The 21,794-nt window shown below is 43.6% G+C and overlaps 1 protein-coding gene and 1 non-coding gene across 2 annotated transcripts; both read right to left on the reverse strand.

Annotated features, from left to right (window-relative positions):
* Window positions 1-744: 744 nt before the first annotated feature.
* LOC127673460 (small nucleolar RNA SNORA17) lies at window positions 745-876 on the reverse strand. Its single transcript, XR_007975189.1, has one exon. It is a non-coding gene; the product is annotated as a small nucleolar RNA SNORA17 (small nucleolar RNA).
* Window positions 877-13,293: 12,417 nt separating this feature from the next.
* LOC127673318 (uncharacterized) lies at window positions 13,294-16,037 on the reverse strand. The gene is made up of 5 exons (XM_052168919.1): window positions 15,906-16,037; window positions 15,517-15,719; window positions 14,938-14,985; window positions 14,212-14,408; window positions 13,294-13,322 (listed from the first exon to the last, which is right to left on the reverse strand). Exons 1-5 carry the CDS (start codon window positions 16,035-16,037, stop codon window positions 13,294-13,296), a joined length of 609 nt encoding a protein of 202 aa, XP_052024879.1.
* Between the last annotated feature and the right edge of the window lie 5,757 nt (window positions 16,038-21,794).

Below are 21,794 nucleotides of genomic sequence, written 5' to 3' on the forward strand. Positions count from 1 at the left end.
GAGTTTCTTACAGAGGTCATTTCAAACACCTCAACGAAAGATAGTTAAACAGAGCTTGATAAGTTAATTCCTAAATAGCCAAAAGCTTTGGAAAATCAGTGAAAAACATAAAAGAATGTTTTTTTTTATTTCAAACCTTTTTATTGATTCTCTGAGAATGTCATACCATGCACCCCAATCCCACTCATTTCCCTGTCCCCTCATACATGCCCTCCTCCCTTGCAAACTACACCCCCAACAGAGAAGAAAGTCTCCTTGTGGAAGTTGTAGTGTGTCACAGTATGTCTCACAATATACCCTTTTGTTCACAATTCTTTGCTTGCAAGGGTTCCTGACTCCCTCACATGCACCACCAGGGGAAGCTCTCCTGCCCTGCCCCAGCTGGGCCATCCAATGCAGCAGCCAGCAAGGGGTAGTGTTCTGCCCCATTTGTGCATAATGACTCTGGACACGGGTCATCGTGCATGGAGGATGCCTGTGCTTACCCCATATCAAGTGACTGGTGATCATCTTAGGCTAGCTCCTCTTATGGGCCCCACTGGGGCTGGACTGCTGGTTGTCTAAGGCTTGCTCCTTGCTTGGCCGCTCAGGTGGCCCCAGGCAGGGTCATATGTCTCAGGCTCACTCCCACCCTAGACCTGCAGTCCCAGGAATGTTTTGTCTCCCCTTGGGCTCACTCTTTGCCCTGGGAGCCCATCCCGACCTGCATGGCTGGTGGCCATTTCAGGCTCACTTTCTTCAGGGAGTGTTAGGCTACTAATCATTCAGATTTTCACAGGGCAGAGCACTGAGGATAGACATAGCCTTTCTCCTCTCTGCCACTTAGTGAAGCACAAGTGACACAGCAGCCATGCATGCAATGTCTCTATGGGCAGGAGATTTTATGTGTCTCACTGGCCAGTTCTGGGTATGTGTGTCTCTGTGTGTGTGCCTATGTGTGCATGTGTGGGCCAGAGGGAGTCTCAAATGTCATTCCTCAGGGAATATTTTGGGGGGCCAATATCCTACAATGACCTGAGACTGCCTAAGACTGACCTGCGTGCTTGGGATCCACTCTACCTGGTTTCCTATCTAGCACCAAGTCCAGCTTTTTTCTGTTTGTTTTCTCAATGGCCTCTTGGAATCAAAATCGTGTCCTCACATTTGCATGGTAAGTCCTTTACCAACTGAGTCATCCCTTTAGAACCCAGTTATCAGACCAGAACCTGAAGCTTGGATCATTTTCCATCTTCTATACTGTCAGTAAAAGATGGAGAGCGAAGGCTAGACCTTCCTCTGAACCTTCAAAAGGCCGATCAACTAAGGAACTTCAATTATTCGCTAATAGCCAATGGCTGGATGGAGAAAGGCAGGACCTGTAGTAACCCTAAACTAGGACACAAGAGAGAGGCACAGAGAGCTGCCATGATGCTGTAGGAGACAGAATAGATTAGTAGTGCAGGAGAGAGAACCAGTAAGGAGACACTGGTTACTCTTTCCATTGGGCCTGGGGCAGCAGGCAGAGGATAAGAACTGCCTAATCTAGGGTTAGGATTCGGTATTTACTTCTGACTGGATGTGTTTATAAGGGTAGCCAAAGGGAGCTTTTGAATCCTGGACTTCAGCTCCTTGACAATTTGACATTGGTAGTCAATCTCAGGAGGGAAGTGGTCAAATAGGGAACAGATCTTTTGATCTAGCTTTAGGAATGCAATCTAGTGGTTTTTAGCAAGGCACAGGGAATGGGGGAGAAGGGCATGGCTGGCCAGGCCAGGTTTGACATGCCCAGGCATGCTAGAGCTCTTTCAAAATGTATTTTTCACTAGCAATTGAGTAGTGCAATTGTTACAGAAATCTCAATGCATGTCGCCCTAAGACCCCTGTAACCGACTCAAGTGGTGCAGCAGAACCGCTAGGACTCCATAGAGTAAAAGGACAAGAAAAGTGGAGGTGACTGAAGCTTCTAGATTTTGCTTTAGGGATAATATGAGCTTTCCTTTTTCTTTTAAATGATGTGTGTGGTGTGTGTGTGTGTGTGTGTGTGTGTCTGTGTAACTGTGTGTGTTTCTGTATGTTTGTTTTTGTGAGTGTGGGCATGAATGAGTGTGTGTTTCTTGAGTGTGTGGGTATGAATGTGTGTATGTGAAGAATGTGTGTATGTTTGTGAATGTGTGTGTATCTGTGAGTGTCTGTTTATGTGTGTATCTTTGAGTGTGTGTCTATGTGTTTATGTGCATGTCTGTAAGTATCCATGTCTGTGTGTGTATGCAAGTATGTGTGTATGTGGGAATTTGTGTATGTGTGTTTCTGTTTGTATGTGTGAATATGTTCATGTCTTTCTATTTGTGTGTGCACGTGTGCATATGCGTGTGCGTGTATGTATATATGTGTGTGTGTTTTTGTGGGTGTCTTTGTGGCTATGTGACTTTAGTTAAAATAAGGACAAAAACAATTTTAATGGACAAGATATACATAATTAAACAGTTCTGATCAAGCTGTCATCTCTTCAGTCATGTCTTGATTCTGGTTCTACAAGATGGTTCCAGTTGCTCAAGGGAAAATTTTGAATATAAGAAGTGACAACTCCCACTCTGGACACCGTTCTGCCTGTCAAATACTTGCCTTCCTCTGGGTTGTTATTCTGTATTCTAAGGACTAAAAAGATGGCTGACTTTTCTCCCTGTTTTTAAGATATGTTGTGTTCTAGCTTGCTCTGTGTTGCTGTACTAAGCAGCATGACCCTAAGCAACCTGGAGAGGAAAGGTGTATTTAGATTCCTTTGCCAGGTCACAGTACAACATCAAAGGAATTAATGATAGACTAAGGCAGGAACCTGGAGGAAGGAACTGAAGCAGACTCCATGGGGAAATATTCCTGGCTTTCCTGGCTTGCTACCAGGTTCAGAATCAGCTACATTTCTTTTCTTTTCTTTTTTGTTTTTGGAGACAGCGTTCCTTTGTATGGCCCTGGCTGTCCAAGGGCTCAGTCTGTATGTAGACCAGGCTGGCCTCAAACTCAAAAATCCTCCGAAGTGCTGGGATTAAAGGCATGCACCACCACTGTCCTGCTCTGCATAAACCAGGCTCATCACCCTGGAGATTGTACCTCCCACAGCTTAGCATGGCTAGCCCTAAAAACAAAAAGGTTGCCCTGTGGTAGACTGGGTACCTTGGTGACATCCTCCCCCAACCCCTCAACATCTTCGTTGGTCAGGAGAGCTGTCCCTGAAGCCATGAAAGTGGAAGAGCTAGCCTTGCCTTTCACTGGCTGTAGCCCCTGGGAGAAGAGGCTCTACCTGGGCAGCACAGTGGAGCTGGCTCTGGAGGCCTGGGTGGGGTGAGTTGGTCCCAGGGCATGAGAACTGGAGAGCTCACCAGCCTCCTGCTGATGGCAGCCTTGGGTGGCCTCACCACAGCAGGGATGAGGAGCTCACTCTGGTTGTGACCACCTCAACTGCCACCCTGGCCCTGATTCAGCCCTTCCACTTCCACATGTGTATCATCTGTAAACTGTTGGAGAGTCTGAAAGGGTTGGTCCTGCCAATCCAAAGCTGTAGGATCTCCATGACACAGGGCAACAACAGGAAAACAGGAGGAGTCCCGGGGAGGATCCAAGACTGATGGTGTCACAGAAACCAGAGTCCTCCAGCCAGACAATGACTCAATGCAATGAACATTGACGTGTGAAGATCTGTGGACAGCAGGTATACTGAGGGACACTCAGTGACACTCTACAGCTTCCATAATGAGATGTTTTCTATGTTTGGTGTTATTCATTTTTATTTGTGCATTAATTTTAGGGGGAATGTTGCAAGGATGGAGGGGGATACAGGCAAAGTGAGATGAATGGTACTGGGGTGCCAGATGTAAGACTCACAAAGTATCTGTAAAGGTTAAGATAAAAGTTTTATTTTTCTTTTATGTGTATGGGTGTTTTTTTCTGCATGTATGCTGATGCATCACATGTATGCAGGGCCCTCAGAGGTCAGAAGAGTACATGGAATCTCTTGGAACTGGAGTGACAGGTGGTTGTGAGCAACCATGTGTGTGCTGAACTAAACCCAAGTCTTTAAGTCTTGTGTGAGGGGGTGGGAGAGGATGTCCCCCTGGTGCGCACTCTACCACAGGGCAGACTTTTCGTTTTATAGGGCTAACCATGTGAAATGGTGGGAGGTACTGTCCGTAGTCTTTAAGTAGGGCAGCCAGTGCAGTTAACTGCTGAGCCCTCTCTCCAGCACCGAGACTTGTTTAGATCCTATGAAAACTTCAAAGTGTTACCACATACAGGGGGTGTACAGTTTAGTGGCTATGAATATTCATATTTGGCTTCAGAATAAAGTTTTAAGTTTTTTGAGGCATGGGTTATGTGTTTCAGTAATTTGAAAGCCAAATTTTGTGTGTGCGCTTGGATATGCATGTTTGTGTGTATGTGTGTGTGTGTGTGTGTGTGTGTGTGTGCATATGTATGTGTGTGTCTGTGTGTGTTGTGGGTGACAGGTACCATCTTATCCCAGAGCAATCGTAGATGGGGCAAAACCAAAACCAAAACCAAAACTAAACAAAACATCAGCACACATGGTATCCAATGCACATGATCACACCAGTTTTTTTGTGAATGATGGGGATCACAACTCAGGACTCTACACTTTCTCAGCAGGTGCAATACTGACAGCACCTCCCAATCCTGGATATGTACTGTTTGGTGGGTCCCTCAGAGCTGCATAGGGTCATTCACATAACATCCCCAGCTGTCCACAGTATTCTGGTGCAGTGTGCAGGTTGATGAAATTCCATCGTCAACCCCGTCATACATTCTTTCAGAAACCAAGAGATCCAGAAAGCCCTCTGCCTCATTTGCTGTGGGTGCGTCCCTTCCACGCTGTGTCAGAGAGCTCAGTCTCCCAGGGACACGTAGCAGCCTTCTCCCCATGGGATGCTGACTATACTAAGTGTCCCTGTTGCCCAGGACAGCCTTAATTCCCTTAAATCCCTTAAATTCGTTACACTGGATCTCTCAAGCAGAAGCGGTGACATCTTTTAGACTCGTGTTGACAATGGGAATCAAGGTACGAGTGTTTTAAAAAACTCGACTTCTTGGCTCAGAATAATGTTGTTTGGTTTGGGAGTTAGGATTTGTTTGTTTGTTTGTTTGTTTGTTTTGAGGGTGTAGTGGGACCACATATGGCCAGGAAATATTTACTAGTCTCAGAATTTTTAACCTAGGCTTAGAAATAAATCAGATTTTTAAAGGAAATTGGAGAAGGAACTACTTTTTTTGAACATTTTTTGAATCAATGTAGATCTTCCATTCTGTATGTATCTAACAGGATTGGAGCTTTATATTGGAGTTTATATAATTACATTTTGAATGGATTATGCTTATTTCCACAAACTCAGTAATAAGTTGCCAATAACAAAGGCATGAACTACTTTATTCTTGCTTTACTTTCAGCAGCAGTGACTGCTGGTAAGAATCACTTTGCAGTTTCTCTGTGTTACACTTTGGTGTGCATGGTTAACTGTGGTAGTTAGATCACTAATTGCAATATTGCCGTGGAAACCTATTATTAAAAGAGACATTTTTCAATACAGTTTTTGAAATATCCTTTCTAAAGTGAGTCATGAAAATAATGTTTCAATTACACATGAGATAGCACTGATTAGATTTGTCATTGTGATTTTTTAAACTCTGGTCTGGCAGTTTTCAGAAAACAAAAGAGACAATATTAGTAGTATCTATCAAAATTAGATTATATTTATTTTTAATGTGTTATGATATAATAAATGGGTGTGGCACTATGTAGAATATACAAGCATCACTTTTCATACCCATGTTTCTGAATACATTTTTATTCTTGGTTAAGATGAATAGAATTAATGAAATATTATAAATGGAAATTTTTCTGGTTCATGCTGTTGGTAACACAAAATGCATCTGAAGCAGGTGGACTCCTACCTTATCCACTAGTTTTGTGAAATGCCCAGCTACCATGACTGATGTGTTCCAGCTGTGTCCTGTGTGCTCACCAGAAGAATGACAACCTTTCTGTTGGTGAAAAGTTTAATTTCCTTTCACCACAAGACATCCTCAGTGCAACAGGGTCTCTGCTGCCTGCATTCAGAAAGCAAAGGTTTGTCTGGGAAATTACTAGAAGAAGCAACTTAAAATACTGAACAAGGTCATTTTCTGTGACAGCAGATGGATACAGACACAAACACTGTCCCTCTGTTTGCAATGGGCTCATGGCTGTGTCTATACAGGAAGTTGAAGGATTCCTGAATGGCACATCAAGACCAGTATTTCAGGGCCCTTGGTGGTGGTGGTGGTGGTGTCATTTGGAAAAGATCCCCTCAAAGACTTGTCCCAATCAGTATGGCCATTGTGATTTTAGGACCAGTCTCCAAAGCCTGCATGCCAAACCCATGGCTGCATGAAAAGAAATTAAATATTGAAGAAGTGGGAAAGGATTTTCAGCCCTGCATGATCAACCCCGTCCAGCTGACAGCTTTAAAACATTTATTTTGAGTGCAGGATGAGCTTGGTAGAAGAATAGGTTGAGTCTTTGTATTCATTTATTTAAATATCTTATTTCTGTATCCATTTGACTTACAACTTTCATACCTAGGTGTGCAGGTGCCATGAGAGGACACAGGGATCCACCTGGCCTGGAGCTGAAGTTACAGCTGTTTGTGGGCCTCCATGTGGATGCTGGGAATAGAACCTGGGTGGTCCCCCAAAGCAGTCAGTGCTCTTAACCCCTGAGCCATCTCTGTAGCCCCAGCACTTTAGTTTAGACACGAGCAGGGAAATATAATGGGTCCTTAAAGCAGCAGATGATGCTTTATGGGAATGAGAGCTCTCGTTTGTGCCTCTCTAGGAGGATGCACAGGAGAACAGTCAGGTTTGCCTGGCCCATGTGTGTTCTCAACCACAAAGCTGCTGCTTTACTAGCTTTCCTTTCTTTCTTTTTAAATGTAACTGTGAAAACAAACCTTTGCAGCGAGAGAATCTGAGTTTCAGAGGAAGTGAAGAAGCAAGCTGAGGCCTCAGAACTGCAGGGTGGACTAGAACTGAAGGCAGGCTCTCCACTGTTCCTTCCCTGCCCTACATAATGTCATCTAAATCCTTCATTACAAAGAAAGCTACCTTTGAACACATAATCTGGGTTCTATAATTAAGAAAAGGGTTCCCATCTAAAATTACATGTGGACCAACAACCAATGTGGGTAAATGTTTGTGTACATGGGTCGCTGTTTGAAATGATCTTGTGGATAAGTATTCAGTGGTTGCTTAAAGTTTTCTTACATTAATTTGTGTATGAGTGTTCGTGCACGTGTACCATGGTACAAGTATGTAGGCCAGAGGACAGTCTGGAGCATTCCAATTTCAGTTCTCTCCCTCTACATGTAGCTTCTAGGTATTGAACCTGAGTTGTTAGGCTTGGTGGCAAGCGCCTTTTAACTGCTGAGCCATCTTGCTATCCCAGAAGTTGCTTTTGGCCCGTGTTCTTAAAAAAAAACTGATTTTATTTGAAAGGTTTTTCTTCAGTTTTTACTGTTAAAATTGTGAAGAGTTTTTGGACATAAGTTATTTTATGCAAAGTTTCTTGTCTTTTAATAAAAATAACCACCAAGTAATTGGCACCTATTACAATACAGGTATGTGTGTACAAGGATATGAATGTGTGTGTGTGTGTGTGTATTTAAATGTATTTACATGTTTACATCATGGAAAATTGTCATTCTGGGACACTCAAGGACAGCAGGGAATCTTTTCTTCCATATAATTTTTTTAAAGATTTACTTATTTTATAGATTTGAGTGCACTGTAGCTGTAGTGATGCTTGTGAGCCATCATGTGGTTGCTGGGAATTGAAATTTACTTGTTCTGGTTGGCCCCACTCCCCTTGGCTTAAAGATTTATTTATTATTGTGTGTAAGTACACTGTAGCTGCATTCAGACACACCAGAAGGGGTGAAAGATCTTTTCCAGATCCTTGTGAACCACCATGTGGTTGCTGGGAATTAAACCACCACCAGGCAGTGGTGACACATGCCTTTCATCCCAGCACTCTGAGAGGCAGAGGCAGGTGTATTTCTGAGTTTGAGGCCAGCCTGTTCTACAGATTGATTTCTAGGACAGCCAAGGCAACACATAGAAACCCTATTTCAAAATAAATAAATAAATAAATAAATAAATAAATAAATAAATAAATAATCTAGATTTTTATGTTTGTGTGTGTGTTCATGTTTTGTTTTGTTTTTGAGACAGCATCTTTTTTTGAAAAGATTTATTTATTTATTATATGTAAGTACACTGTACCTGTCTTCAGACACCCCAGAGGAGGGTATGAGATCTCATTAAGGATGGTTTAAGTCACCATGTGGTTACTGGGATTTGAACTCAGGACCTTTGAAAGAGCACTCAGTGCTCTTAACTGCTGAGCCATCTCTCCAGGCCCTTGAGCCAGCATCTTGCTATGTAGTCCAGGCTAGAATCTGATTTCTTTTCCATAGATTTCAAGTCCAGTATGAAAGTACAGGCCTGGGACTCTGAAGCAGCAGGATCACGAGTCTAATGCTACACAGCATGAACCTTCTTCTCTCTCTCTGAACCATATTCTAGAGTTGGACACCAACTAATAGACTTTTCATTTGAAAATAAGTTTAGAGAAGAAATGAAAAGATTCATTGGGCACAGATTATCTTGGTATTTGGTTCTTTATACAGATTTCTTTGAGTAGAATATTTTAACAATCACACACACACACACCACCGTCACCACCACCACCATCACCATCACCACTAATTTGAGTAGAATATTTTAAACACACACACACACACACACACACACACACACACACATACACATACACACCACTACCACCACAATCACCACCAAAAAAAATGAACCCTTATGGAATTTTCACTAAAGTTTGGAGTTGCATTTCTTAACCAAACAACATGTTTGGAATCTAGGGGAGTCCTACTTAGGTCGCTGAAAATGTAAACTTTTCCTACAGGGAGAGGCAGTGCACAGTCTTCTACAGACTTCATTAAGTTATTGGGGTAAATGGGAATGAAATAGATAGATAGATAGATAGATAGATAGATAGATAGATAGATAGATGAGAGTGAGAGAGAGAAAGAGAGAGAGAGAGACAGAGAGAGAGAGACAGAGACAGAGAGAGAGTCCTGATTCATCTGTAAACTCCTTCTAAGGGAAATTGAAGCACAGTAATTTTATTCTTGGATTCTACAGTCTACTACTTGGAAAGGAACCAATAAAGTTGAATTTTTCTAAATCAAACATGAATCTGGGTCAAGGTGTTTTTGTAAAGTGAGACTGTGAACTCTCCTTCAACATGCAGCAGTATTTTAATATACCCAAGCTTGGGTTTTTCTCATTGCATTAGGATTTTTTTTTAGTCTGGACCTAGCATCTGGAGGTACAGAGACACTTACTAATTCCAGGAGTTATAGTCACATTTTTAGCTTGAAAAGAAGTGTTGAGGTTGGCTGGGAAAATAGCTCAGTGGTTAAGGTCATCTACTGCTCTTCCAGAGGAGCTGAGTTCTTTCCCAGAGCCTATGCCAGCTGGCTCACAAGCACCTGAAACTCCAGCTCCAGGGGATGGGGTGCCCTCCTCTGGCCTGTGTGGGTACTGCACTCATGTATACATATCCACACAGACCTCCTAAGTTCACATAATTAAAAATCTTTGTAAAAATGGTTGTTGAATATTATTGCTTTCTCCTTCAAGGAAAATCACCCCCATATAACTAAGTCATTTCTTTTTCATTTAATTGTATTCACTTCTTGTTATTTTGCCAATTCTTTGTTCCTTGTTATGTTCCTTTGAATATTTCCTGGTATCAAGTCATCAAAATGGGAACTGTCTTAGTCGGGGTTTGTATTCCTGCAGAAACATCATGACCAAGAATCAAGTTTTGGGGACAAGGATTTATTCAGCTTACCCTTTCACATTATTGCTCATCACCAAAGGAAGTCTGGACTGGAACTGCATCATCTCACCAAACTTCACACCAGCCTCACAGCCCTGTGACTTACATTCCAGAAAGAGCACTAAGCAGTAGCAGTGAGCAGACCTGAGCAAAAGTTTTCTGGACTCTACAGCCAGCTGGTCTGAACCTGTTTCCTCAGCTTTGAAGCCTGTTGTTTTCGGTAAGTCTCTTCATCCTCCAGACCATGACACTGTTTCAGACAGTTTCCTCTAAGAAAATCTTGATGGCAAGAGACCATATTCCAAGTGGTCAAAATGTCCATTAGTGAAGCTGCTTCCCTTTTGTGAGTTTTTGGTCTCAGGCACAGAGGTGGTGTCTGGGATCCCCCTTGTTCTCCCAATGTGAGCAGCTAACATGTACATGTTAAGATGTGGTGACACCCCAGAGATGGGTTTGGAGCCCAGGACTTAAACCCACTGATGTTGCCTTACCTACTACTCAACTGGGATTTTTCTATCTGAGCATGCAAGTTCTGATTTGCTAAATTAAGCATGCTCCATGAACCCATCTCAATATTAGATGAGACAAGATGCAATAAATGTATGCATTGGACAGACAGGTCAGGTGGGTCAAGTATAAGCCCCCCTTTTTTATCAATCATAGCCTTGTTCTAAGTCCAGAAGCACATGAATTACACATTTCTGCTTGCAAGCTGCTTTCTGTCGTTAATGTGAAATTACATGCATTGGACCTGTCTTCATTACTCCCTCCCCAAGGCTTGATATTTAGTAATATTTCTCCCATTCATCCTCAAGTGAGATGCCCAGATCTCAGGTAATCACTGCAGCAACCCCAGGAGGTATGTGTGATAAGCTCTCCCATCACAGATCAGGACCAAAGATGGATGTAGAAGGATGAGGAGCATCTCCAAAGAGAGTCACAGCTCAGGGACAGCAGTATGGTGCAGGACCAATGGGCTACAGATGAAGTGTGTCTGTGTTTGGCTCTCACATGTGCATATGTGTGTGCATGCATGTGTGTCTGCATGTTCAGTGAGACCGTGTATGTATAGTATATACATATGCATATACATTTGCTTATACATATACATGTGTCTGTATATAAGTGTGTCTCGGTTTATGTATATATGTATATAAGTGTGTCTGGATATATGCATGTGTACATGAATGTCTACATATATGTATATACGTATGTTTGTGTAAATATGTGTTGGTGTGTGCAAGCATGTATTTTTGTGTCTGTGCATGTATGTTTGGGTAAATTGTGTCTTTTTGTGTATTCATGAGTTTCAGTGTATACATATATATGTGCATATGTGTATATGGGTGTGTCTGCATATGTACATGTATGTCTCATATATGTCTGTCTGTCTGTTTATGCAGCCATGTGTTTACAAGTATGTGCACTCTCACTACAATTTGGTAAAGAAAAACTATTGAGGATGTGCAAAATAGAGATTGCTTTTTTTTTGCAAGAGAAAATAAAAAATGGTTAGAAGCTTATTATCAGATTACAGAATTTAGGCGGTACACACTCAGTTTTTTCCAAAATTGCATTTTTATATTCTATTTTCCAAATTAGATTATTTAATAATTAGTGATTTTTTATGATGATGCTCATGAATACTTTGGATGTATAACTTTAGCTAGAAAATGTTTAGTTGAGCATGGTCAAAGCCAGGTGACACATTTGAGAAATTCGAGTGGGCACTGGAGAGATATCTCAGCAGTTAACAGCACTGGCTGCTCTTCCAGAGGATCTGAGTTCAGGTCCCAGCACCCACAAGACAGCTCACAACCCATTGTAACTCCAGTTCCAGGTGATCTGGCCCCTCTGTGCAGACATACATGCAGGCAAAACACTAATGCACATAAATAAATTCTTAAAATGAAGAAAAGCTTGACCACCTTTAGTTTCTGCTTTTTGAATACTGAGGAAACAGAAGGACTTCCTGACAAAGCATGCCCACATGTACCTTACCTGCTGTAGCTAGTGAGCATTTGAATACCAATCAGAACAGCTGAGGAATGTCACCTTTGTTTGTACTTCATTTTAACCCACTTATATTTAAAAGCCACACCAGTCTGTAAGATACTGTATTGGGAAAATCATATTCAGGAATAAAAATAATAATTCATGGAGTCATCTATAAGAGATGTTTTTAAAAATTGCTTTTTGTATATGAGTGGTTTACCTGTAATGAACATCTGCGTACTGCATGCATGCAGTGCCCACAAAGGCCAGAAGGAGGAGTCATATCCTCTGGAACTGGAGTTCCAGATAGTTGTGAACAACCATGTGGGTACTAGGGACAGTGTCTTCCTTGAGAGGAGCAGCCAGTGTTGTTATCATCTGAATCATCTCTCTAGCCCCAAGAGATCATCTTTACAGTAAACCCAACAATATTATTTTTTGGAAGCCTGGTTTCTGCATCTTGGTCTTTCTTATCATTCTACCAGCTTGAAGCTAGATACTTCATCTGTTTTATGAAAAATTTGGCATACAGAGAAATTGAATCAATGTAATAGACAAATCTGGAGCAATAGTCCCTTTGGATAATAGCTGTAACTCTGGAAATTTTACCATCTCTGTGTATGTGTATGTCTATGTGCATGCGTATTGTATGTGTGAACTTGTGTGTTTGTGTTCATCTCTATGTCCATGTGGATGGAAGCAGGAGTTTGACATGAGGATTCTTCCTCAGTCCCTCTGCTCTTAGTTTTTGTTGAGCTGTACTCTCTCTGAATCCACTACTCACCAAGCCATAAAACTGGCGTAGCATTGAGCTAGGGGTTCCCACCTGATCCTAGGGTCTCTTAGTTTTCTTTTCTATTCCTGTGTTAGAACACTGACCAAAAACCATTTCAGAAAAGCCTTGATTTATCTCACTTTCAGATTACTGTCCATCATGAAGTGAAGACAGGGCAGAAACCCAGGCAGGAATGAGAAGGCAGCATCTCCTAATTCCTCATATGAACTGTTTGCTGGGTCCCTCAGAAAGCCATAGGGACTTTTGCATAAGAATTCCCCTGCTGTCCGTAGTAGTCAGTTGGAATGTGCTTATGATTCCTATGCTGCTAATTTCAAAAAACCCAGAAAGTAGAGACCTCTGTCCATGAGCTGTGATATGGGGCTCTAGAATCTGTGTCCCTAACTGTTAGGGGCACTGCTGAGACCAAGACCTCCAGGTCACAGTCACATAGTTTATACTGTTCAGCACTGTTGGTATTTGCCCAATTACTGCAACATCAGTGGCTTGCTTTACCTATATCCAGGTGGCCTGCCAGGGCTCCCTTCTGTGATTGACCTGTTTGTCTCAGAGATGCAGTCTACAGGTAGACAAGAGTAGATTGTACCACTTAGGAAATGAACTATATCATTTAAGATGAATAAAGAGATTATTTTTATTAAAATCCTAACATAAAGAAAAATCAACAATCAAAGCAACAATATGAAAGAAAATAATCAAACAAATAAAAGGAGATACTTTAAAGAAATAAAAACAGGTTAGGTGGGAACCACTGCTGATTACAAATCAGAAGATAATTTTCCTAGCTATATATCCACCTCAGGCAGTGGGAAAAAACATTCTGGTTCACCTAATTGCACAACAGAATGTAGAAATAGGTGCCCAGAAGCTGAAACATTGGCACCCATGTCTGCAGACACAACTGCAGCCATATCTGCAGACACAACTGCAGACACATCTGCAGACACATCTGCGGCCATATCTGAGGCCATATCTGCAGACCCATCTGCAGATACATCTATAGGTGACTGTGTATCAGGTGATGTGGGCAGAGCTGGATCTGAACTTGGAAGCTGCACTGGACCAGCTTCTGGCTCAAATGGTTCCAGAGGTGTTGTTTCTAAGAGCGCAGTGTCCTCTCGGGGTGGCAGGTCTCCCTGTGGCTCTGCCTCAGAAGCTGGCCTCACAGCCAGACTCTCTTGCATCACTGAAGCATCCTGCACTGGGGGCTCTGCTGGTGTTGTTGCACAAGCTAAGGGGAGAAGGAGAAGGGATTTCAGTGAAGACCTAGGATGGTGTGAGTTTCCAAGATGGCATTGATGGTCATATAAGACCTTTTCATGCCAGAGTATCCCCGGTCCTCTACTCACAGTGGGACATCTTACCTGACTGTTGTACAGCCCTGGCTTCAGGCCAAAGCTCTGGAGAATTCCCTGGTGGAACCCATCACAAAAACTCCATCCTACCTTGCCAGGCAACCCACCCCAGGCCTCCTCACCTTTCTCAAGGTTTAGCTTTTTGGCCTCCTCCTCCTCCAGAACTGAGAGCAGCTCCGTGGCTCGGGCATGTACTTCTTCAGAAGGCACATTGAGCTTCACGTAGGTCATTAATCGCCTGACGACGGCCATGTCTGGGTCCTTACTAAAACTATCAGGAAATTTCTCAAACCAGCGGGATAGAAAACTGAATATGTCGCTGTGGGGAAGAGGAGGATGTAGGGAAGTGGAGTCAGAAGCCTGGCCTTGCTTCATCAGTGGAGCCGTGGCCCCCATCAGATGAGGCAGTAACTGCCACCCTGCCTACTCATAGGAATAGTGGTCAGGAGTGAGAGGTTATGTGGAGAGGGCTCCAGACACATTCTGTCTCTTGGATGAAAGATGGCACTGGGCTTTAATGGTGATGGATTCAAACAGGGCCCTTCAGATTCCATCCTTGTCTCTGCTCCTCAGAACCATGTAGTCCATTGGAGACCTCCATTTTTATCCACCAGCAGGTGACCTGCCAAGTACCATCCCTCTAGTGGTGATCCCCAAAGCAGGGCACCTTTCAAGCCTTTAGACCTCAGCACTAACCCCAACCACTACTTGGTACACAAAGGCCCTTACCACCCTCCTCCACACACACACCACAGATGGGCCCTTACCTCCCTTTTCTCTCCCCATCCCCGACCACATCCCACTGCACAGATTGTCTCTTACCTCAATTTCACCTGAAACCCACTCACCTCTTTGTTTGCTGGTCCTCCAGTGAGTCAGGCTGGAAGGATGCATACCTGTGGCATTATATGAGGGTGTCACACTTAAGGCCTTGTTTCCCAGACTACTAATAGATCTACAGGGAGCTACTTGAATCTGAAGAATCTAGAAAGGGAGTGGGGATCCTGGGTGCTCTCTGCCCTGCTCTGACTTCCATGCTGAGGTCATGTGCCATGAGATGTTCAGTCAATGTGTGGAAGCCTCACTGCTCCCTACTAGGGCTCTTGCTCGGTTCCAGGCTTCTTGTGTGGTCCCCCAGGGACCCTTGTCTGGTTCCATTAATCCCATATAGGTCTGATAGGACCTAGAACCTTTTATAAAAATGGGAAAGGAGCTCTGCCCAAGGCACAAGTAAGGGCAGTGCTTGACACTCCCTGCTGACAGTGGAAGACACCAGGGGACCCCAACCCCACATGTGGCCATGTCACTTTGCAGGTTCAGATCCAGGACCAACACTGCCAGGGTACAATAAACCTTGTTCTGAGGGAGCACAGAGGCCTGAAGAAGAGCACATCCATCCTAAACCCATGGTGCCATTAGCCACTCACATTGTCATTATCAGGTCCAGCACCTCCCAGGTGGTAACATACTTGTGGTAAACAGTAAGAAAAATGCTGATCGAGAGGTGGTCGTTGTACCGAACTGCAGTTGGTAAATACTCTACCATTTGTTCAATATATTCTGTGGTTCTATAGTTGAACCTGGGGGGCTTGGGCAGAGAGTCTGTCTTCTTTTTATTCTGAGGACAGACCTAGGAAGGCAAAGGTGTTTAAATGTACAAACTCTGAGAGACAGCATCAATCCATTACTGTACCCTGAAGAGTGAGCATAAAAGAATGTTCCTTAGTGTCTCACAGGAACACACACCCAGGCAGGGACCTCAGAGATTCAGGGGGACCAACCAGAAAGTTCCCTACTAAAGGTTCTCGCCTGTTACCTCAGGATCCCTGGGGGATACGCGCCAGCAGTGTGTCAGAGGGCGTATCCAACGTCTCCAAATGTGGCCAAGGCGACCACTCTTAGCTTTTTTGTGGTCAGCGCCACTTGAACGCCAGAAACAAGAGAACATCCTTCTGTCTCAAGCACCTCCAGACAAATAAGTCAGGTAAGGCTGCTGTTGGCCTCTGGTTACCTGGTAACCAGCATTCTGAGTTCCATCTGGACCGTTAAGTAAGTGAGGTCACTTCCTGAGGTCCTCCAGTGTGAACCCCTCATCATAGGCTTTCTCTAGTGGTTACCAATACTGAAAATGGCTGTCCTTTTTTTCTATGTGTACAATTTGACATAGTGGTGTCCATAAGCTCATGTTACTACACTGTCCTGGGAAGCCTGGCATCAGGGTGAGCCTCAGTTTTGACAACGCAGGCAGAAGTTTCCAAACCATCCCCTCTGTACCACAAGCATCCCAGAAAAAAGCATTTTCCTCTTAGGGTCTTCTCACAATCCTGACCTGCTCCCTGAAGATGTGTTTCCTAGTATGTCATCATGTGTATATAACGACCTAAGCCCTATAACTTGGAAACATCCTAATAGTGTTACAAGAGGTAAAGACACACATGAGCACTTGTGCCCATTCATATACACATGTGCACACAAAAGGCTACACACACACACACACACACACACACACACACACACGCTCAAACCCAGGGACACACAGATCTTCCATTTACCTATGCCCAGGAACATGTCAGTGTAGAGCAGGCCATCCTAGGTGGGCATAATAATTATGTGGTGGAGGTTAGTGTTGGGGTAACAAACTTTAGCAAAGTGTATGTTTTCATTTTTTAATGTGACGTTCTCTTAGGGTCCTCTCTTTTTCTATGTGTCCTAGAGTTTTTCCCCTTGGGCTTCCACAGGCAACAGAGTGCTTCTTCTTTGTTCCCAGACAATACCTGACTGGGTTCTGGTTTGCAGGGTGTCCCACATGCACTGCTCAAACCAACATTCCCTACCCTGAGGAAAAACATGAAGCTTTGGAAGAGTTTCCATATCCTAAATCTTTGATGAGTACTTTAAAATATATTCACAGGTCAGTCTCAGATTATTGAAGGGAAATGAAAAAAGTAATCCTTCTGTGCAAAAACAGACAATGAAGGAAGGAAAAAGAGGAGTTAATGGTTCCTAGATTTTATAGAAATATCAAAAATTCTTATTGGTATACACAGCATGAAACTCTCTTGGGAGGTAAATAGGATCAATGGAGTCCAATGGGGAAAGAAGGATGTATGATTGTGAGCTGCCTGGTGGGTGCAAGGAATTGAACCCGGGTCCTCTGCCCTAGCAGCCAGTGCCCTTAACAGCTGAGCCATCTCTCAGGATCATTTTGGTGATTTACTGGTCAGAGTACCCCATTGTATAAATCACTATAGTGTTCAGTGACACCCAGCAGAAAGTTTCCTGCTGGGTTATCAGATATAACATGGTAGTGAGTGTCATTAATTTCTGTCTCCTTACTTAAATTATATCAAAACCATCACATATTAGCAATGTGAGGTGATGATCATACCTGTTCTGTGAGCGCCCATTGCAGATTGATAGAATGGATCCCAGGATACAGGTGGGCTTCCTACCAGATGAGGTCTCAAGGGTCTAAAGTCTACATAACTTGGGCCTGCCAAGGGGTTCTATATTGTCTTCCAGCTGGGAGATCAGTGGTCTGGCTTCCCCACAGCATGGCAGTGGAAACGAACTAGAAGGCCTCTCAGAGCCTGGCCTTAGAAGCCAGTCATGCTGTGGGGAAATAAAAACACCCAACAGCTTCAAGGGGGGAAGCACAGTACTCCTGGCCATAGGCAATAGAATGTTCTAGAAAAAATGATTTGTACAGCCTACTCTGGTTATACTAATAGACAAACCAGAGGCAAAGTTTGTATAGCCTGACAAACTTTGGAGATCATATGTTTTTTTATTTTTAACTAAGGTTTGATAAATTGTGCACCCAGGAAATTGTACAAATTCTCTCCCAGTAGCAATGTGACGAGGGATAAATATCTTTAACAACAGGTTAATTGACAAAAATGGACTGAGTGCCTGTGAGCCTCTTCCCAAGAATAGGATGCTGCATCGTGTGGCCACTAGAGGGCGGTGGTTCTCCATGAAAGCACAAGGAGGGCCTCCCTGACTCTTGTGCTATGAGACTTGGGGTGGCCACTGCAGTGAGCTCAACAGAACAGGATTGGGGCAGGGGCTTCATTCCTGTCTCAGATGCCCTTGATAGGCAGTGAAGATGAAATCAGATAATGTACCTTTCAGGTTATCTTATTCTCTGCAGAGCAAGGGGCCCTGCCACTATGAAAGTTGTCAGTCCAATCTGCAGAAGCAAGGGCCTAAGCAGGACTGACAGTTCCTTTACTGCTGCAGAGGCTGTAGAGGATAATCAATGGGAGTTCTTCAGCGGCATATTTCCAGACAGATTCAGCTTTACCTAGGAATGCTGGGGCATGTCCCATATTCAAGGCAATCGAAGCCTCTTGTGTATTCTGGGTGGATCTGGATGACAGCCCCTTTCCAACCTGTGTTCATATAAAGTCCATGTTCACTTACACAGGGTGGGGCTGAGACACCAGCTCCATCTTGTCTGGCTCCTTCTGTTTTCCCAGGGGAGCCACGGGAGAATGGCTGAGCATCCCAGGGAAACTGTAGGGCTTCTCTGATCCAGGATGCCACCAGCCACCAGCCACCAGGCACCAGCCAGTAGTACTTGTTTCCTGACACACCAGCTCCTCAAATATCTCCTCCTGTCCCCCTGACATCCACCAGAGGGCATATAGACAGGGAAGACTCTAGGACTTTTAGGGTCAGAGTCTGTGCCCTGACAGCCCTATGAACCTAGAGTGTGGCAAACCATTTTCCATGGATTGACAAAAGTGAGGAACAGAAAGAGCCTGGATATGGTATTGAGCGACTTTTCCCCAGTGCTCAGGAGGCAGAGGCAGGTGGATGCCTGTGAATTCTTCATAATGAGTTCCAGCAGAGTCAAGCTATATAATGGACTCTCTCAAGATCAAAATACAAAGAAAAAACAAAAAGTAGCAAGGAAAGGAGATGTGATTCTAGTCAGCACACTGAGAAGAGGAACAAATAATGTGCTCCAAGGTCACCACACCCCAACTTAGGGTCCTCACATGAGGGTTCCTTTGAAATACAGAGCAAGAAGTGTACAACACTAGGGACAAGTGACCAGAACTCTGGGAGGCTTTTGTGGGAGTCAAGTTTCTCCTCCTGCCAGTACCAGGCCCCATGCCTGCAGTAAACTCCCCAAGGGATTCCAAATGTTTCTGGTGTGCCTGCTTTGGTTTTCCAGTATCTCAAGGGAGGGGCGCAGTGTCTCTTTGGAGTGTCTTCACTTTTCCAAGTCAGTTATGTTTCCCCAGTCTTCCTTTGTACAGGTCAGACTTGAGTGATGATGCCCATATCCAAAACTAACAACATAAATGTAATAGAAGTAGGAGCCTGGGTAATTTTTCAAATAAATCTAAGTAATAACTTAATCTCCCAGCTGTATTTCTTTTATTAGGTTGTCCCCAACAACCACACAGAAAAGTAAGGTTTATTAAAATATACTTGAGTCAAATATTGATCAAATATCACTTCATTCTAACCCTTCAAGCTCCTCAGGGCTCCTCACAGTCACCATCTCCACATTACTTGCATTTTTATCCTCTCTTGATCCAAGTCTTCTCTCCTGATGCTTTTTGCACCTCTCCTCATGGTTCCACTCTTTCACTTCCTGTCTCTATAGCTACCTGTCTTAGAATAGGAAATCCCACCATCTCTCCTCTAAAGCTCTGGATTGGATCATTGGCCTTTATTGACAAGGCCGAGAATGAATGAGGAGCAATGAGCATCTAAGAATAAACAACAGATCTATGTCAGGATGGAACCCAGATAGTGGGATAGAAAAACCAGCATTTGAAATAACACAAGAGTAAATCTTACACAGGGTACAAAAACAATATGCCTACAGATTAGAGCACATTCACAGTGTTCCCAGCCAACCATACACAGAATCTCTGCTCTATACTCTTTTGGTTTTAGCTGCTGTTGAAACAACTAGTACTATTGTCTCCATTTTGTTTTTGGCTTGGGGACAGATGGAGCCTTGAAGCACATGCTGGTTTCAAAATCTTAGTCTCCTCTGCCCTGGCATCTCGAGTTCGAGTCACAGCTGTGCTGGTTAGTTTCTTGTCAACTTGATATGGCATCTGGGAAGCTAGATTTGACAGTCATGGGGAAGAGGCTTGAAGATCAGCCAAGGAAATATCTCCATTGGGGTGGCTTTCAGGCAAGGGTGTGCTTGACTAATGATTGCCATGGGAGGGCTCAGCTCACTGTAGGAGGTGCTACTCCCAGGCGCATGGCTTTGGGTTGCAAAAGAAATCAAGCTTAGAGGCCAAGTGGAGCAAGCAAATAAGCAGTGCTCCCTGTGGCCTCTGCTTCAGCTCCTGCCTCTAGGTTCCCGCACTGAGTTCCTGCCCTAGGATCCCTTAGTGGTGGTCTGTGACAAGGAAATGGAAGTCAAATAAATCTATTCCTCCCCAAGTCGTTGTTGGTCAGTGTTTTATCACAGCTATAGAAACCTAAGGATTGTGACAGGTAAAGTTTGCATTGCCCAGCAAGATTCCATCGTGTTTGGTCTTCCCTTGTTCTTGAGTAATACTCTCTGGACACTTCACAGATTATTGGTCTTGTTTTCTCTTGTCTGTCTGTCACCACTGAGAAGAGATCTCTTCCATCTGTTCTGATCTCCCACCGGGAAAGAAAGTGCCATGTGTCAAGGATCCAGGACCCATAAAACCCCACATTAAAGGACATGATTTGAAAGTTTGCAAGAAAACAAATGACAGTCGTAGCATTTATTTCCTTTCATTTAATTTTTGTGGGTGTTTTACTGCCCATGTGAATGCAGTTCCTGTAGAGGCCAGAAGAGGGCATGGGATCCCCTGAACTAGATTACATCAGGTTGTGAGCCTTCATGAGGGCACTGTGAACTTAACCTGGTTCCTGGGAAGAGCAGCCAGTGCTCCAGATCCCTGAGCCATCTCTCCATCCTCTAAGCTCAAACACTTAGAGAAAACTTCAGATGCCCTCCTTAGGTATCCAGTACCTTTCAATTAGTTACACACACACACACAGACACGCCACTACCACCAGTACCACCACCACCACCAGAAAAAAAAAACACTTATAGAATTTTCAGTAAAGTTTGGAGATGCATTTCTTAGCCAAATAACATATTTTGAGTCTAGGGGAGTCCTACATGGGTAGCTAAAATTGTAAACTTTTCCTACAGGGAGTGGCAGGGATCATTCTTGAGGTTATTGGGGTAAATGAGGAGGAGGAGGAGGAGGAGGAGGAGAGAGAGAGAGAGAGAGAGAGAGAGAGAGAGAGAGAGAGAGAGAGAGAGAGAGAGAGAGAGAGAGAGAGAGAGAGAGAGAGAGAGAGAGATGCTCCTGATCCAACTGTAGCCTCCTTCTAAGGGTCATTTGAAGCACAGTATATTTATTCTTGCATTCTACAGTCTACTACTTGGAAAGGAACAAATAAAGTTGAGTTTTTCTAAATCAAACATGAATCTGGATCAAGGTGTTTTTGTAAACTGAGACTGTGAACTCTCCTTCAATGTGCAGTCGTATTTTAATATACCTAAGCTGTGTTTTTCTCATTGCATTAGAATTTTTGTTATTGTCTGGGCCTACTGTCCAGAGGTATAGAGGCATTTCCTAATCCCAGGATTCTTCCAAGCTACATTTTTAGCTTGAAAAGATGTGTTGAGGTTGGCTGGGGAAATAGCTCAGTGGTTAAGCTCATCTACTGCTCTTCC

This window comes from Apodemus sylvaticus, chromosome 22, assembly GCF_947179515.1.
Source record: "Apodemus sylvaticus chromosome 22, mApoSyl1.1, whole genome shotgun sequence".
NCBI lineage: Eukaryota > Metazoa > Chordata > Mammalia > Rodentia > Muridae > Apodemus > Apodemus sylvaticus.

Excerpts from the sequence above, each read along its gene's own strand:
- LOC127673318 (XM_052168919.1), bottom strand. The coding sequence starts at position 16,037 with ATGTTCTCTTGTTTCTGGCGTTCAAGTGGCGCTGACCACAAAAAAGCT. Across the intron at positions 14,409-14,937 it reads GAGGACCAGCAAACAAAGAG|CGACATATTCAGTTTTCTAT; the intron begins GTGAGTGGGTTT and ends TCTTCCCCACAG. Across the intron at positions 13,323-14,211 it reads AAAGCTAAACCTTGAGAAAG|TGGTACAATCTACTCTTGTC; the intron begins GTGAGGAGGCCT and ends TCATTTCCTAAG.